Source organism: Cibotium barometz, chromosome 19 (assembly GCF_041138505.1).
Source record: "Cibotium barometz isolate CiBa-2024 chromosome 19, ASM4113850v1, whole genome shotgun sequence".
NCBI classification, from domain to species: Eukaryota; Viridiplantae; Streptophyta; class Polypodiopsida; order Cyatheales; family Cibotiaceae; genus Cibotium; species Cibotium barometz.
Window position 1 is genome coordinate 30891471 of NC_141064.1, and position 19050 is coordinate 30910520.

Genomic DNA, 19050 nt, shown 5'->3' on the forward strand with positions numbered 1-19050 from the left:
CATAGTGGACTTCTGTACTATCTGAATACTACCTTTGCGACTCAGATTGTCTGCGACGGGGTTGTTCTTACCCTGCACATACTCAATCATTTCTCCAAATTGTTGGAACAACTGACTCCACCGGTGTTGTCTATCGCTCCACTAGGCGCTTCGCATAGTTTGTAACCACTTCAAGGCCTGGTGGTCTATCGTCATTGTAAATTCCCTTCCATAAAGAAAAGGTTTCCACTGCTTCAAGGCTGTGATAACCCCTCGCAACTCTTTGTTATATACACAATAAATTTTTTTTGCAACATTCAACTTTCTGCTGTAATACGCCATTGTTCTTCCTTGTTGCAAAATTGCTCCTATGGCGAGATTACTGGCATTGGTGATTACCTTGAAAGGGTCATCCCATGATGCGAGTTTAAGAAGTGGTGCTTCGGAAGCTGCCTTTTGCGAAGTAAAGAAAGCCTCTAAAGTGTTTCCTGTGAAATTTTTTGTCTTCTAGTCTTCACTCCCTTGAGCAAATCTGTCAACGGTGCTGCAAGGTTAAAAAATCGATCCATATGCGAGCTATATGTTTGGTCTCCAAAGAACGCCTTTTGCACGGTTCAAGGAGTGTCATGTGATGGTGGAGAAAGAGTCTGGCTTGCAAATAAAGACTCTTAGTGTTGACAAAGGAGGAGAATTTTCTTCCAATGCTTTCGTGCGGTTTTGTGCGGAACATGGCATCAAGCGGGAGCTGGCCAATACAGGTTCGCCGTCAGAGAATGGAGTAGTGGAGCGTAAGAATAGGACTGTGGTGGAGATGGCGAGGATGATGCTGGAGCATCGTGATCTTCCTCGTCTACTTTGGGGAGAGGCTATGGCTACGGTTGTCCGTATCCTCAACCGTTCTCCGATGACTTCAGTACCGAACATGACTCCGTTTGAGGCGTATTTTGGCAGGAAACCTGATGTGTCCCATTTCTGTGGCCGAGAGGCATGAGAAGATCCCGACACTCCCCACGTTCCCGGTGGACCGTCAGTTGGACGGGAACAACTAGATGGAATCTGTTCTGGAGTCTTACGACCTCGCTGATTTCGTCGTTGTTGGGGTTCCACGGTCGGAAGTAGAGGAAGGGGAGTTACCGTCGATCCGAAAGGACCGGGAGGCTCAGACACAGATGTGGGATCGTGGCAACGCCAGGGTCCGTTCGTTTCTCTCTCTCAACTGCACACTGCAGGTAATCAATCATGTAAAGCATATGTCGCTGGCCAGAGGTATATGGCAGCATTTGGCTTCTCTTTACAACAGGGTATCGCCCATGAAGAGGATTTCCTTGGAAGTACAGATGCGGGTTATGAGCCCTGCAAAGTCGTCGACGATGTAGAAGCATATTAACAAGCTGCAGGCTCTTCAGCAGGAAGTTCTTCAGGCTGGTAAGGAGATATCGTCAGAGGACATGGCCATAACATTGCTGTCACACTTGCCCTCTCAGTACTCAGCATTTTACTCGTCTTTGATTACCAGTGGCAGGCTCAGCACCATCATGTCAGCACCATCATGTGGGAGGAATGGTCTTGGACCAGGAGGAACGATTCATGAACCCTCCTCAGGATGGAGGTTCGGAGGCCTTAATTGGCTTACGGTCGAAAGGCCGTAACACGGGCAAAGGGAAGGCTTCGTCGGAGAAGTCTTATGAGAAGAAGTCCGTTACTGACTGCGAGAAACTAAAGGCAAAAAGGACCTGTAATGATTGTGGCGAGAAAGGCCATTATTGGAGGCAGTGTCCCAAGCGAAAGACCGAGAAGAGTGAAGATTCCTTGGCAGCAATCATGAAGACTCCGGCTTTTGTGCACCTGGAGGTGGTGGACACTGCTGTTTCATTTTCTTCAGGCAGGGAGGAGATTGGAGGACTCTTCGTAGCGGATACTCGGGAATGGATTCTAGACAATGGTGCTTCTAGGCACATGACTCCTTCCCGTTTCGGTTTATAGGATCTCTGCAGGCTTTCTGGTCACATTCTTACTGGCGATACATCCACTATCCCAGTTCACAGTGAGGGCAGGATGGAGATAGTTTCCGATAGCAGAGGGGGGAAGCATTCCTCCTAGGTGTTGTATGTTCCGTCACTTGGTTTTCATCTGTTGTCAGTGCATCAGGTTTGCAAGACTGGCGTACGGGTGGAGTTTGATGTGCATTTTGTTGCCCTTCGGGACAAAGCAACAGGCCAGGTGGTTTGGGAAGGCGGAGTGGAGGATGGAGTTTACAAGCTTTCAGCACTCTCTCCTAGGTCCTCAGGTTTGTGATGAGTGGCAGTCTGGTAATGGCCACTTAAGTGTGGATACGTTGCAGGTGCAGGCTTTCCGAGACCAGATGGTGGATAGCTTGCTAGTTGATGGCAGCAGTTGGCAGGAACTTTCCAGTAGTGATGTTGGTGGTTCTTGTGTTCGTCAGTCAGAGGAAACTGAACAAGTAACTTATGCTATGATGTCTTGTAGTATTCGGGACAAAGAACCTCCTGTAGTTGAGGATGTTCTTTCCACGGGGACCTTTCGGAAAGCCAGGCAGGTGGCAGTTGATTACTTGCAGAAGGAGGTGGTTTCTCCAGGCTTTGTGGTTCCGGACTCAGAGGGCGTGGTTGACAGGTTTCAGAAGGCCTTGCATGGTCTTCAGCAGGTTTCCGGGACTTATTTTTGCGCCGTAACAGGTGTTGATCCTTGTGAGCAGTGTGATGCCTTTTTGACTCAGAAGCAGAATGGTTCATTGATCTGGTTGATGGACACCAGTTTGGACGGGAGCTTCCTGATGAGGCAGTTGAGCTCATGGTTGTGGATGACTCTTTCGGAGGCAGGATTGCGTTTCCTGTGGTTTTTGCGGCATGCGAAGGATCATGGACTCTTGTACACAGGAGGGGGATTGATTGATGAGTACCCAGGTGGTTGGTAGACACCCTTCTGGAGTCAAGTGTCACGGAGCTTCCCTCCGAATTGACCACAGAGGATGGACCTCGAAGATCGCATAGAGTTCGGGATAAAAGTCATTCAGCAGAGCTTTTACAGGTAAACCATGCTTTGATGTCTCGTATCATGCGGGACAAAGAGCCCACTTCCGTCAAGGAAGCTCTTGCACAAGATACTTGGAGGAAAGCCATGTGGGTGGAACTGGATGCCATTGAGAAGAATAACACTTGGGAGTTGGTTCCGAGGCCGTTGAAACGGTCTGTCATTGGTGTCAAGTGGGTCTTTAAGACCAAGTATACGTGAGATGGGTCGGTGGACAGACACAAAACCAGACTTGTGGCTAAGGGTTATGCTCAGCAGCCTGGCATCGACTATGAGAATACCTTTGCACCGATAGCGAGAATGACAACGATTCGGACCGTTCTTGCTCTTGCTTCTTCTCAGCGGTGGCCCATACTTCAGATGGATGTTAAATTTGCGTTCCTTAATGGTGACCTGCAAGAGGAGGTGTATGTTGAGTAGCCTCCAGGCTTTGAGGTTCCAGGATCAAAGGGGATGGTTTACAAGTTGCGGAAGGCCTTGTATGGTCTTAAGCAGGCTCCTAGGGCTTGGAATCAAAAGATTGATTCCTTCTTTCTACGGACTGGATTTCAGAGATCGGTTGCAGATCCCAACCTATATCTCTTTCGAGAATGCGGTATGGTCACATTGATCATCCTTTATGTGGATGACCTCATTCTCACCGGCGGTTATATGTAGCACATTGCAGTGACGAAGGCTGCCTTGTCAAAGGAGTTTGAGATGACCGATTTAGGCTTACTCCACTTCTTCTTGGGGTTGGAGATTTGGTAGACCCAGAGGGGGTTCTTTGTCTCTCAGCAGCGGTATGTCCATGAGTTGCTTGAGGTCTTTGCGATGGAGAACTGCAATCCTGTCACGTCGCTGATGGACCCGAATACGAAGCTTACAGTAAACGATCCTTGTGAGCCGGTTGATGCCTCTCTGTACCGGAAGCTGGTGGTTCATTGATCTGAAGTTCATTGGGACACAAGATTGTGGATCTTGCGGTATTTGCAGGGTACGAAGGATCTTGGACTCTTCTACACCAGTGGAGGTGAAACGAAGGAACGAGTTCGACTCTAAGGTTGTAGTGACTCAGATTGGGGAGGAGATTGAAACACGAGGAGATCTACATCAGGCTACAGTTTTTCCCTCGGCTCATGGAGCAGCAAGAGGCAACCAACTATTGCCTTGTCGTCGACAAAGGCAGAGTACCGGGCTACTTGTGGTGCTGCTTGAGAGGTTGTGTGGCTGTGGTGGTTGCTTGGCGAGATTGGGTTTCCACAGAAGGAGCCCACGGTCATCTAGTGCGATAACGAGAGCTCGGAACCCGGTCTTCCATGCCCAGACCAACCACATAGAGATACAATATCACTTTGTTCGTGAGAAGATCTTGGCTGGTGACATCTTGCTTCTTTATTGTTTGACGGAGGACAATGCGGCGGACCTCTTCACGAAGTCTCTACCTCAGGCTATGCTCTGGTGGCCCTTCAGCTCCTTGGGGTTGGTTCCACATCCAGGAGCTGAGAGGGGGTGTTAGCAGTCATCTCCTGTCTATACACTATGTCGGTGTGCCCGCCCAGTTTTGGTGTTTCTCGATTTTTTCTCCTTCCATGTATTTTTTCTCATTTTTTTGGGTGTGGGAGGATTGTCGACTGTCTCCTTTTGCTGGCCGACTGGTTGTTTGATACCCGACTTGCTGTGCAGCCCTTGCCAACTACTGGTCGTGAGCACAAGTTGTGCTGGTCGTGAGTATCTAGCTGTTGTCGGTCTGTTCTGGACTGGCCGACCAGCAGCTTGGGGCCATATAAAATGGCCCCTTGTGAAGGGAGAGAGTTAGGGTTTCATGTGGGAGACACACACACAGAGAAGAAGGGAGAGAGAGAGAGAGAGAGAGAGAGACATGTGGAGATAAGTCAACTCACAGTATGTACTATGAGTGTGTGACTCCCCTATATCACATGTATATTTGCACTAGTACACATAGTGCACTTAGTACATTAAAAGTACTAAGTGTACTATGTACTATAAAACTTATGGGCTAGTACACACTATAAGGGTGGGCATAATGCCTTTACCCCAACAACCTCCCACTTAAAGGCAAAGTGCCCTTAAATGAAGGAAAAGAAAAAATCAGCATGTACATGATAGTATACAAGGCCATATCAAGGCTGAAACTGGCCTCATCCAATGCCCATCAAGTGTCTGCAATGAGCAAACCGCTCTGGAGGCAAACTCTTTGTCAACAGATCAGCCGGGTTGTCATCCGTATGAATCTTGACAAGCTGAATCAGCTTGTTCTCTATCACCTCTCTGATGAAGTGATACTTCACATCCACATGCTTTGTCTTTGCATGAAAGACAGGGTTCTTTGCCAAGTGGATGGCACTCTGATTGTCACAATGCAACAATGGAATATCCCTGTAGAACCCAAATCAACCACTAACCGAGATAGCCATAATGCCTCCTTGCAAGCCTCTGTGGCTGCAATATACTCGGCCTCTGTAGTAGATAAGGCAGTGCACTTCTGCATCCTGGATATCCATGACATAGCACCTCCTGTGAATGTAAACACATAACCGGTAGTAGACCTCCGGTTATCTAGATGACCGGCATAATCCGAATCCGTGTAACCATGCACTAATGCATCCTGTTTGCCAAAGCAGATGCACATATCCTGTGTGCCCTTGAGGTATCTCATGACACCTTTCACTGCTTTCCAATGCTTCTTGCCAGGGTTGGCCATGTATCTAGTAACCACTCCCACTGCAAATGCAATGTCTGGCCTAGTAGCAACCATGGCATACATGAGACTGCCACAAGCTGAAGCATACGGAATCTTGGCCATATCAGCCCTGTCACTATCCGACTGTGGGTTGTCCATAGCACTGAGTTTCACATATGGAGGCAAAGGAGTACTAGTCTTCTTCCCCCCTTCCATATTGAACCTCTGCAATACTTTGCCAATGTATTCCTTCTGAGACAAATACACCACATGCTGATTTTTGTCCCGAAGTATCCGCATACCCAAAATGTGATTTGCATCACCCAAATCCTTCATATCAAAGGTCTGATGTAGCCTCTTCTTCAAGGCATCCATCTCTTTACGAGATTTCCCGGCAATCAACATATCATCAACACACAAGATGAGGATCAATAGACTGCCATCCAAAGCTTTCTTGGTGTATAAGCAGTGATCTATGTCACTCCTCCTGAAATCCTGGGATTTCATGAATGTATTAAATTTATGATACCATTCCCTTGGTGCTTGTTTGACCCCATAAAGACTCTTTTTCAGCTTGCATACAAGCTTCTCCTTTCCATTCACTGCATAACCCTCTGGCTGTTGCATATATATCTCCTCATGGAGATCACCGTGAAGAAAAGCAGTCTTCGCATCCATCTGAATCAAATCCAGATCATCATGAGCAACCAAAGCTAATACAGCTCTAAGTGTGGTCATTTTGACCACTGGAGAGAAGATCTCATCAAAGTCCACACCATATTCCTGCTTGAAGCCCTTAGCCACTAACCTGGCTTTGTATCTTGGCTTTGCATCAGGTGCAACTTTGAGCCTGTAAAGCCACTTGCATGGCAAAACCTTCTTGCCTGTAGGTAAATGCACCAACTTCCATGTTCCATTTTTGTGCAGAGAATCCATCTCTGACTTCATAGCACGCTCCCAAAGAGCCTTGTTTGCTCTCTGTAAAGCTTCCTTATAACATGAGGGCTCCCCACAGTCAGTGAGCATCAAGTAGTCAACCCCTGGAACAAACCTGTCAGGGGGTCTGGAGGGTCTTGTGGACCTCCGTACCCAATGACCATCATTTGCAGGTTGCTGTCCAGCCTGCATATCACCTATTGGTGGCTCCTGTTCCATGCCATAAGGTTGAAAGATCATGCCCGGTATCTCCTCTAACTGTGGGATATCTTCTGCCATCTTTGGCTGTCCATTTGGACCATTTTCAGCACCATTTAAGGGCTGGTTTTGATGCTGTAATGGCTGATTTACAGCCCTTGGTTGTTGTCCATGATGTCCATCATCATCAAAGATGACTCTGCCAGGCTCCTGTTGCCTTGCAGGCTCCTTATACATGCATGTTTCATCAAAAATGACATCATTGCTGCGTATTATCTTTCTATTCACTGGATCCCAAAGTCTATACCCCATTTCACCTCTGTCACCATATCCTAGGAATATGCATTTGTGAGACTTAGGATCAAGTTTGGTGCGTATTTCCCTACGTATTTGCACGTACGCAACACAACCAAACACTCTCAAGTGCTTGTAGGACGGAGGCTTCCCTGTCCATACTTCCTCTGGCACTTTCCCACCAAGCCTCGTGTTAGGTGACCTGTTTATAAGATGAACGGTTGTCATAACAGCTTCAGCCCAAAAACCATGAGGTAACGCAGCATGTGACAACATAGAATGGACCTTCTCCAGAATGGTCCTGTTCATCCTCTCTGCTGTACCGTTTTGTGGAGGATCATGAGGAGTAGAGAGCTCCCTCTTGATGCCTTTAGCATCACAAAAGTCGTGAAACTGTTTGGACATATACTCTCCACCATTGTCGGAAAGCAAAGCCTTTAGTGTTTTGCCAGTTTGATTCTCAACATGAGCAACAAACTTCTCAAACACTGAGAATGTATCACTCTTCAAAACGAAGAGGATAAACCCACACCTTGCGTGTGGCCTCATCAATAAAAGACACAAAATATTTTTCCCCTCCCAAAGAAAGCTGAGGCATCTCACATACATCTGTATGCACAAGCTCTAACTGAGCATCTTTCTGTCCAAGAGCTTTCTTGTGGGGGCACTGGAGTTGCCTGCCATATATACAATGCTCACAAAACTGAAAACTTGAGAACTTTAGAGAAGGCAAGTAACCAAAACGAGACAATTGCTCCATTCCTTTGACACTCATGTGTCCCAACCGGCTATGCCATAGAGAGATTTCCGGCAGCTTGGTTGCATTTACATTAACATGGTGACAAACACCAGCATGCATGAAGTAAAGAGTGTCCACCTTAAAGCCTCTGGCAACAACCAGTGAGCCCTTACTAATCTTCCACTTTCCACGACCAAATGTGGTAACATAATCAGCATCATCAAGCTGTCCAGTAGAAAGCAGGTTCTTCTTGATCTCAGGCACATGCCTGACATCATGGAGCATAAGCTCTGAGCCATCTGAAAACACAAGCCTCACATCACCTCTGCCAAGAATCTGGCATGCATGGTTGTCACCCAAATAAACTACTCCTTCATTGCCAGCAGTATACCTGACAAACAAGTCTCTGCAACCTGTGACATGAAAGGAGGCACCTGAATCAATGATCCACGAGTGCATACCATGACCATCTCCTGCAAGGAGTGAATGGGCATCAAGTGAAGATGTGAATAGGACTTCATCCCATAGTCACAGGGGACGGCGGGGACGGCGCCTAGGAACGCGGGGACGCCGACACGGGACGGCGCAGGGAGGGGGACGGACGGGGACGGACGGACGTCCCCTGTCTGGCGTTTCAAACCGGGGACGGCGCAGGGGACGGCGTAGGGACGGGGGACGGCTGTCGGGGGACGGCAGATAGCCGTTGCGCCTGCCCGTTTCTGGCCGTTGCGCCCGTTTCTGGCCGTTGCGCCTGCGTGCCGCGTGCCTGCCCCACTGTAGCCGTTTATGGCTGTTGGGCTTGGGCTCTACTAGCCGTTTATGGCTGTTGGGCTTGGGCTCTACTAGCCGTTTATGGCTGTTGGGCCTTGGCCCTCTCTCTCTCTTGCCTATCTATATAAGAGCCCACCTCTACAAGGCTACAAGCTGCCACACACAAGTTCATTGCTCATTGCTCAAGCTTCTTGAATCTTCTCAAGTTCTCTCGAGTCTCTTCCAACTTCCAAGTTCCAAGCTCTAGGGCCTAGGCTCTCACCTCTCCCTCAAGCCTCTTGAGTCTTGACTCTTCCAACTTCCAAGCCTCTAGGCTCTCTCTCTCTCTCTCTCTCTCTCTCTCTCTCTCTCATTCCTCAAGGCTCTCTCTCTCTCTCTCTCTCTCACTCCTCAAGGCTCAAGAGTCAAGCGGCAAGCCATCTTCAACCATGGCATCCTCCTCACGTGCCGGGGCTTCTCGTAGAAGGACAACGGGATGGACATGGTGGGAGGAGGTAAACTACACCACATCCGTTCATGGAGGCGGTTCTCGGCCATGGGTATGCAAGCTTTGCCCGTACCGGCGAACGGGTGGCGCCGACAAAGTGCGAGCCCACCTCTTGCATGAGAGTGGGCATGAGGTGAGGTTTTGCACGAATGTCACGCCCGAGAAGAGACGGGAACTTCTTGACAAGCTTAGCGTCTACGAAGCGGTCGAAGCGACAAGAAGGACACCACGAGTGGCCGTGGATCCCGCGACGATGGGGAGAGGAACTCAAGCCTCTACCATGGAGTCATGTGGTGGATCGGGATCATGCACACCATCACCTTCGCCATCAAGTCGGAATGTTACTCCATCCACGACACCGGCACCCTCCATCTCCACGGCCTCTCAATCATTACGTGGCCCACGGCGACAATCTACACTTGGGGAGAATTGGAACCCCAAATTGAAGGAGGAGGTGGATATGGCGGTGGCCCGCTTCTTCTTCCACGACCACATTGCCTTTCAAGCGGCTAGGTAAGTGCAATCGATCATTGCCAATTCATCATTCATGTTTTCATCATCCTAGTCTCCTTCTCATTAGTAAATTACTTTCTTGAATAGGTCGGAATACTTCAAGGTAATGGTTAAGAAGATTGGGGAGTATGGCTCAACCTATACGCCCCCCTCATCCGAGAGCTTGCGCACTACATTGCTCGACAAGGAGAAGCGCATTGTAAAGCAAGCGGCCGACAACACAAAGCGGCAATGGGAGAGGAACGGAGTCTCCCTCATTGTGGATGGATGGAGTGACACCCGCAAGAGGAGTATTCACGGCATGGTTGCATATTCCCGTGGAGAGATGTACTTCATCTCATCTCATGATGCATCCGGCACTGGGAAGAGCGCGGATGTGCTTGCGGCGGAGTGGGCTACCACCATGGAGATCGTTGGCCCCGAGCATGTAGTCGGCTTTGTTGCAGATGGGGAGCCTTCCAATAGGGCGGCGGGAGCTATTCTCCAAGGTATGTATGGACATGTCACGGTGTCCTTTTGTATGGCTCATTGCCTAAACAACCTCCTCAAGGACATCGGGGCATTACCATGGATCAGCCCGCTCATTGAGGAGGCCAACACCATGGTCTCCTTTGTCCTCAACCACCAAAGACTTCGGCATGAGTTCAACAAGAGGTCCTGTCTCTCTCTTCTCAAATATTCCGACACCCGGTTCGCCTACAACTTTCTCATGTTGGGCCGGTTGAAGGATTGTAGTGGTGCTTTGAGGGGGCTTTTCCTTAGCGACGAGTTTGTCGCCATGCAAGAGTCCCATACAAACACTGGCCAAGAGTGTAGGCTACGGGCGGATGACGCCTCTTGGTGGGAGCGTGTGAAGACCACAGATGCTATGGTGAGGCCCATAGTCCACCTGTTGAGGATTGTAGACGCTATGCAGCCATGCATAGGCAAGGTCTACGAGGCCATGGATCGCATGATAGAGAAGTTGAAAGACTTCGTGCCTGACGAAGACAGATACGAGGAGATCCATGCCTTGTGTCTAGGAAGGTGGAATTCCTACTACTCTCCATTGCATGCAGCAGCTTATGTGGTGGACCCAGAATTCCAAGGCAACAAGCAGGAGAGCGACCGGGAGGTGAGCGCTGGATGGAGGATCATCTTGGATCGTCTTGTGCCTGATGCATCGGTTAGGCGCAAGATCAGGGACCAGCTTTCGATGTACAGGTCGTTTCATGGCTCCTATGGCTGTCATGATGCACAGGTTGACTGCTCCAAAGTTGGTGCTGCTCTATGGTGGGAGGACTTTGGTTCAGATGGACCGGAGCTGCAGCAGCTTGCCATCCGCATACTTAGCCAGGCCGTCAGCTCCTCTTGCTTGGAGCAACTTTGGAGTACCTACAGCCACATTGCCTCTAGGAAGAGGAACCGACTCGGGGTAGAGCGTGCCAATGACCTTGTCTTCGTCAGCGCGAACTTGCGAATGCTTTGCAAGAGCATGACCAAGAAGGCAGATTCCTTCACCGAGTGGGAGATGAGTCAACAAGAAGAGCAACGGGAGGATGAGGTGCAGGAGCAGCATGCCAGTGAGGATGAGACTGAGGATGAGCTTGATGCTTCTTTGGCAGCCGCACAAGCTACCCATGACCATGAGGCGAGCACTTCACGTGGATGATCATTCATGGATCATGATTCATGGGCCTTACTACTTAGCTCTAGCCTCTAGCCTCTAGTCTTCAGCACTTTTTTGTCATTGACTCATTTGAGTCCGTCCTTGTATTTTGCCTCCTTAAGGCTCCTGAGTCCTGACTCTTGAGTCATGACTCATTTTGTATCTACTTAATTATTATCTTTGACTCAAAATCTTAGCATTTTAGTGTAAATTTGTGCTCATTTTGATGTGCTTCCAAAGTAGAATAAGTGCAGAGTAGAAAATTTTTAAAAAAAATTATTTTTTGAGTGCCGTTCCCTCCCCCGTCCCCGTTCCCTACTTATGGCCGTCCCCCGTCCCGTCCCCGTCCCCCGTCACCGTCCCCCGTCCCTTGTGACTATGCTTCATCCTCACTGTCACCTGCATGTGACACATTGATTTCTTCAATCTTGACTCCACTTTTGCCCTTTGACTTTGCATCTTTGGCTTCATCTTTGTCTTTGTCTTTTCCTTTGCCCTTTTCCTTTTGATCATTCTTCCATTTGTAGCATTGCTTTTTGAGATGTCCCTTCTTGCCACAATAATGGCATTCCAAGTCCTTTTTGGAGCGGGACTTGCTCCTTCCCCGTTCTTGGCTTTTACCCCTTTGCTGGGATCTCCCACGTGCATTCATTGCATTGGACTTTCCAACAGAGTTGTTCTTCTTGTTCATCTCCTCTTGAAGGAGAGCACCCTCCACATCTGCATATGACAGCATAGCATTTGAATTGCTAGTGGCTGTCCTGAATGTGTCCCAACTCTCTGGCAAAGTGCATAAGAGAAAGATGGCTTTGAACTCATCGTCCATTGCCAACTTTTGATTGATGACCTGGCTGACAACACCATTAAACTCATTTAGATGGGCTGTCATAGACGCCCCTTCCTTCATTTGAAGACCTATGAGTTTCTTCAACCAATACACTTTGCTTGAGGCACTTTGTTGGGCATACAAGTCCTGCAATCTTTGCCACATTCCCCAAGCTGTCTTCTCTTCACGTATGCTGAAAAGTAAAGTGTCTGACACAGACAACATGATGGTGGATCTTGCCAGATCATCCATATCTTCCCATTCTTCAGCAGTAAGAGAAGCGGGCATTACACCCCTTTCTTTGATGGGCTTGTGCTGCTTCTTCTGGAGCAACACATTATAGCACTGGGTTTGCCAAATGTCATAATTATGTGAGCCTTCAAGCTTCTTGATGTGAAGCAATGAAGAGCTCTCACCTGTGGTTGCCATAGCAATATGCAACCTTTGTCAATGCCTGACTCCCTGCAAGATGTGCAAATACTGCACCAAAAGCACACAAAGTGCTCACAGTTGTTCTCCCAAATTTTATCTCCCATTGCGGAAGCACGAATGCAACTCTCCTCCCACTGAATGTGATAAAATCACCAAAATCTGGTTGCTGCAGATTTATGACAGCACCTTAGTAGATGTGCTCTGTTCCCCTTCCAAAATACTATACAACAGTACTAAGGGCTCACCAATGATGTACCAAATTTGTACCGGCAAGTACAGCAGTTGAAAATGAGCCTTTTCCTCACTCAAATCAATGTACAGCCATGCCAAAACTTGTACAAAGTTGTACCAAATTTGTACCAGCAAGTACAGTAGCAATAAATGCTCTCCTGGCTGTCCAAATGAGTGAAAATCAGACCTTGATAGTCCTCACCATTGCATACAACAGTCCCGGACAGAAATTGAGCAAAAGCCCCTTGACTGCAAGTGGATTTCTGAGGGTTCAAGGCATAAAAGTCTTCCCTACTGCTTTGCCAAGCTCAACAAGCATAAAATCTTGAAAAGCCCCTTGATTCAAGATCAATTTCTGATCATGAATGGTACATTAATGCACATGAAGGCATCCAGATTCTTCACAATGCTTCCCCTTGGCCACTTATACATCCAATACATAAAAGCCCCTTGATTTACTGGCACATTGAGTGCTTGACAGGCATCAACACATTGCCCAAAGCATCAAATGCCAGTGCCTGCATGCAAATCAACCCAATTGGCACAAAAGCCCTTTGATTTACACTCCAATTTCCTGCAATTTAGCCCCGAATGTGAGATTGCTCACATCACACAGCATGTATGAATGCCCAATGGCACAATTACATCAAAAGCCCCAAATGTTGACACCCAATTTCCTGCAAATTGACCCGAAATGTGACCAATGTCACCCAATTGTTGCCAATTGTGCTCAAATCTGAGCCATTAGGACCTGTACCTGCTCAATTGATGATAATGGACATGTAAATCCCAAAAATTGAAGCAAATACCTCTGAGAATTTCTGATTTCTGTTGCAGAAAAGGAGGGGGCGTCGTATTTGCTGACTGTGTGCTGATGCTGCTGATTGTCCAGCATGTGAAGTTGGCGTAGATAGGTGGGCAGGAACTGGTGCAGGTTGGCGTAGACAGGCAGCGCTGATTAGGGGGGCCTGGCTATGAGCTGGCAGGTAGTGGCGACAGCAGAGTTATGGAAAGTGCAGCAAGACGGCTCACGTGCAGTAGTCGAGAAGCTGACCAGACCCGTGTAGTTGGGCTGCGCAGTTTGTGCAGTGGCTAAAGGCATTCATGACCTCTGCCCCAGCTCTCTCGTCCGCCGCCTTATCCTGGCGTCAGTCAACCGCCGTAGGCGGCCAGGTAAAGCTGCCTCAGCAGGCTACCTTTGCCTTCTCTTCTCGTCTCACCATGACGGTGGAAACGGAGGAGGCGCCTGTGGGCTTCACACCACCGCAGCTTAAGCCAGACACTCCGTCACCAATCTTCGGTGGCAGTACAGGCGGGCTTCTGCGCAAGGCACAGGTGGAGGAGTTCTATGTGATCTTCACAACACGTTGGGTACGAATTTCCCTGTAGAGAGTGAGGGCCTCCCTGCGCGTGCTGGTGAGGCGCCGCTGTCCTTCCTCCTCGCTCGCCGGCTTCTTGCTGCCGCCCGCTACCACTTGTTTATCCAGCAGCTCTTCCAGGTTGTCCGGCCCACTGTGCAGCGACGAGAGGCAGGATTTCACAAGCAAACACAAGCAAGTCCGTCCAGAGCAGATTTCGAAGGTGAACACAGGTCCATCCACAGTAGCTCGAAGGCGGGCAGGTCTAGGCAGTCCAGCAGGCAATTCCCTCTAGGAGAGACCAGCTTTGATACCAGTTGAAGGGAGAGAGTTAGGGTTTCATGTGGGAGACATACACACAGAGAAGAAGGGAGAGAGAGAGAGAGACGTGGGGATAAGTCAACTCACAGTATGAGTGTGTGACTCCCCTATCACACATGTATATTTGCACTAGTACACATAGTGCACTTAGTACATTAAAAGTACTAAGTGTACTATGTACTATAAAACTTATGGGCTAGTACACACTATAAGGGTGGGCATAATGCCTTTACCCCAACACCTTGTCCCCCCACACTCTCCATTGTGTATTCCGAGATTTATTCGTGTATGTAGCAGAGTTACACTAGCTTTCTTTCTCTTTTATCTGTGTATTGCTCTCTACAATAGTTATCTTCATTTTCGTTGTGCATTCTGACAACTGTGGACTTGGCTTTTCGTTGGGACTTGTGCCTGTGTGTACATGTCCGAAAATGCTTGAAGGATTGGTGTTCCATTGGGTCTGGTACCTCGTGTACTTGTTTGCAACATGTCTATTTTGTATCGTCTCATGAATGGGGATTGTCCTACTCTTGGGCACTGATGACGTGAGTAGGGATGTCATAGCTTATTGTCCACGCTATGCATGATAGAGTTGATGAACCTACACTTCTTGTTTGGACAAACATTGGAGTTAATGGTTGCACTCTTGATTCGAAGTATTTTTTAAAGTTTAGCTTAATGTTTGGTTGTGGCTCTTAGTACTTTAGGTCTAGAGTTTACAGTTCTCTGTTTTGCTATTTTGCTTTTTGTTTTTATGTTTTGTTTTTTTTTTGTTTTTTTGGTTTTTATGTTTTGTTTTGTTTTGTTTTTTTGTTTGTTTGTTTTTGTTTTTGTTTTTTTGTTTTTTTAGTTAATGTCTTAATTAAAAGTCTTAGTTTGATATTATCTTTTGATTTCCTCTCCTTAGTAGCTAGGTTTGTTAGTTTATTTATTTTTGATCTTTCAAATGCTTTGTTTTTATCTTTGTTCTTCTTCACTATTATTTCTTTCTCAAATCTCTCAATTCGTAAGTTCAGATTTTTCTGACCTTATGAAGGTATACAATTTATGCATTGCATAGCATCTTTATGTGCTTGCTTGCAAATTGAATTTGCATGCTGTTTTCATGCTTGCTTGACCAATGCATAGTTTAGGGTGAGGGGCGCTCACCCGTGAACCATGCGTGTGAACTGTTTGCTGACATGGCTATATGGCATGTGACAGGTGGTAAGTTTTGGTGAAAACCTAGCCTTAGAAACTAGCATTAATTTATAAGTGAGTGTGTATAGACTTTATTAAGTTTTGGGCGACCAAAACTCACTTATAAATTATGACTAGTCCTGTGTTTGCACACATTGATGTCTCGAGGTGGACAAAGCTCATTGCCCACCGCCTAGACCTTATCCCCTTTGTTCAAAGAGAGCAACCAGCCATGTGTCCATCCTAGCTTGAATCCCATCTTACTTTTCCTCTCTCCTTGACACCCAGGGTGGACATCTCATCAGCTCTCTCTTCCTTCCCTCTAGAAGTTGGTGCCCTTCTTCATGAGGCTCTTTGGCTGTATTTTTTGCACTTTCTCTTTCCCAACACCATATCCAAGCTTGCTAACGTGTTATCCAAGCTTCCAAGAGTGTTTTCAGCCCACACACTCCCAATGACTGAAATTCAGCAAAATAGTCTTTATTTTTGCTTTAATTTCTAGTCTTTTGGCTGAAAACCCTAATTTCAGCCTTTCTTTCTCAAGTTAAATCATCGGGGAAGCTTTCCCAGGGTTTCCTTCATCCAATTGAAGACTTTTGTCGTGAAGAATTGTGACAGATTGAAGATTTCAACACTTGAGACGCTTCCATCGCGAAGACTTCCGCTAGTCATCGACTCTACCTGCAATTGGTAAGCTTTAATGCTCAATTATGGAGGAGCAAGACTCCTTGGTCACATACCTTGTGTAGTGTTCTCTTGTCCTACAAGCTCTCTTGCAGATTGTTTCTACCGTGTGTTTGTGGAACAATAGAGAGGAGATGGTAGGGAACATGGGCACTTGAGAGTGTAGTGTTCTCTTGTCCTACAAGCTCTCTTGCAGATTGTTTCTACCGTGTGTTGGTGGAACAATAGAGAGGAGAAGGTCGGGAACATGGGCACTTAAGAGGGTAGTGTGAGTTGCAGATCTTTACCAACAACTATATTGTTTGCAATACTATATTCATATCCATTGGTATGGAAATCTAGTCAGAAATGCCCATGACACTATGTACTTATTCTCCCATAAACATTATTTGAGGGAGGGGCTGGTCGTTTCGGCTCATGGTGTCTCTTGTCAATTCAGCAAATTACATCTTGTATTGTACTTGTTGTCCAATAAATCTTGGTGTATTTAAGTGTATTGATTAGCATGGTGTTCAGCCCAAACATTCTACACCGATTGGTGGAATTACACTATGGGTGTGAACATCCCTTATTAAAGTCCAGGTCAGAAGATAAGGCTTGATGCCTGTAAAAGCACGTACTTGGGAGATTCTCTAATTACAAGAGTATCATTTGAGTTGTGTAACATATTTCTCTTGTGTTTGCTATTATCTCCCTCTCTCTCCACACACACACTCACCATGGTTATCCTCCATCTACCATAGTCATGGCTTGATCCTCACTCTCTTTGCACATGCTCCATCATGGCCCCATGAACGCTAACAGTCTCACCCTAGTCGAGTCCTTGCTTGGTAGCTTCTTGTGCCTAGGATTTGTTTCTTGAGAACCTACTCCCAAACTATCAAGTGCTCTGTAGGCAAAGCCTTGAAGAAATTTGTTTCCATGCCTAGATCTTGCACAAAACTTAAATTGCCTCCTTCGAAATAATTGCAAATCTAAAGGGCTGGTTGTCTACCTAGACTTTAGCTACATGCCATATGCAAGACCTATGTATAGAAGCCTAATGCTCATGCATGAAATTGGTTGGAGATGCTAAAATGAAAATACTAATTTGGTTGCTTATTCAGAAACGCAGCCTTAATTTATTGCATGCACTGCTTGTAACATGAATGCTAATGGTGGAAGAAATACACGATTAATGCTAAGCAAACTAGATTAACTTCAATCTAAATGATCTGTCATACACATAGGGAAGAGAGATACGAGTGATGATGTCCTAATCTTGCCTAAGAGGCAGCTGCAGCCTGCAAGTAGGAAGCATGTCGAGGTGGTACTCACATGGATGATGCGCACGACAATTTGATTAATCCAAAATGGAGCGATTTGCTTTATTGAAGGTTGGCTTGCTGATTGCAGATTGATATGCGGAGGGCGAATAACTGTGAGATTATGCTTACCAAGGTCAAGATGCCCCTGCCAGATGTGTTGGTAATCTAACTTTCCCTCTTCCATCTTTTACAGTTCAATTCACCTGTTCTTATACTGTGGGCAATGTCTTGTACAATAGAGCTTTAGGGGATTCACAAGCGTGTTTTAGATTTGGAGATGAACGGAGGCAATGGTGATGAGTAGATGATTTTTTAATGTCCTCAGAGGTGGATGTTGATATAAAAATGCATCACAAGAATGTGAAGTGCCTTAAAAGTCAAGTTTTTAATAAAGATGGTCCATTTGAAGTTTTTGTCTAATGTCTATGATGAATGTGATGTAACTGCCTTGATTGACTATAATTGGGTGAACACACTTGTGACTAAGAATGTGCCGTGGGGCCGTAGGCCCTAGGGGTAGATGGTACAAATACTCTGTTAAGACTTTAGTGTGTATGAATTGCACACAGCATTGCTATCGTTTAAAGTAATGTGCCTCTGCACTGTCAATCTGTAGCTTGTTGAATTGACCATAGGGCTTGTGACGAGAGCATGCTAACAATGCATCTTAAGAACCTGTTCGTGGGTGCTTGGTATGGGATCTGGGATTTGCCTGTCTTTTGTGTAGCAATTACCATATTCTGATTACAACCATGGGTTGTTTGGTCACAGAGTGCTATTTTGGCTTTGGATGGATCCATATTAGATGTTGATCAAGTTGAGAACCTGATAAAGTTCTGCCCTACGAAGGAGGAAATGGACCTGCTGAAGGTTCGTTTTTTCTGGTCACTAACTGATAAATTTTTTATTTCAAAATAACTGATCCATTTACGAAGTCATTATATGTTGATGTTACAAGTTCATTCAACTCACAGTAGACAGTTTAGCTAGAAAGTACCTGAATTCTCAGGTCACATGATCGTGTGTTGATATTGTTTTTGTTGATATTCATGGTCTTGAGAAGCTCAACCCTCGCCTGTAAGCTCTCTTTGAATATTTGCTAGTACTCTATCAATGACATTGGAGAGCATTGGTGGCAAGTTAGGATGCAAATGTCTCAACAGGTTTGGCAAGGGTTTCTCTTGGAGAACGGGGTCAGGACCTTGCCAACACCAGACTTTGACAACTATGCCAGTTACCCATGTGTTCATCTACCGGTGGTAGATCGGGTTTCTTGAGACAGTGCTGTGCAGACATGGTTTCTCCTCTTAACAGGGGGCTTTCAAACATGAGCCAGTATAGGGTTGGTCCAATCTGTGGTGGAAGCGTAGATTTATAACATATCCTAGGGTAACTCTTAGTGAAGGGTTCCAA

At 46.7% G+C, this 19050-nt stretch overlaps 1 protein-coding gene across 5 annotated transcripts in view; it reads left to right on the plus strand.

Annotated features, from left to right (window-relative positions):
- LOC147628446 (formin-like protein 14) overlaps positions 1-19050 on the plus strand; it is a 34950-nt gene that overhangs the window by 7507 nt on the left and 8393 nt on the right. For all 5 annotated transcript variants that reach the window (XR_015268106.1, XR_015268107.1, XR_015268108.1 and 2 more), the window contains 2 exons: positions 17726-17797; positions 18409-18507. Coding sequence is in view for 2 of the 5 variants with exons in the window: in XM_086813596.1 (XP_086669722.1) it covers positions 17726-17797; positions 18409-18507 (171 nt within the window). In the remaining 3 variants the exon portion in view is untranslated. The remainder of the gene's footprint in view (positions 1-17725; positions 17798-18408; positions 18508-19050) is intronic.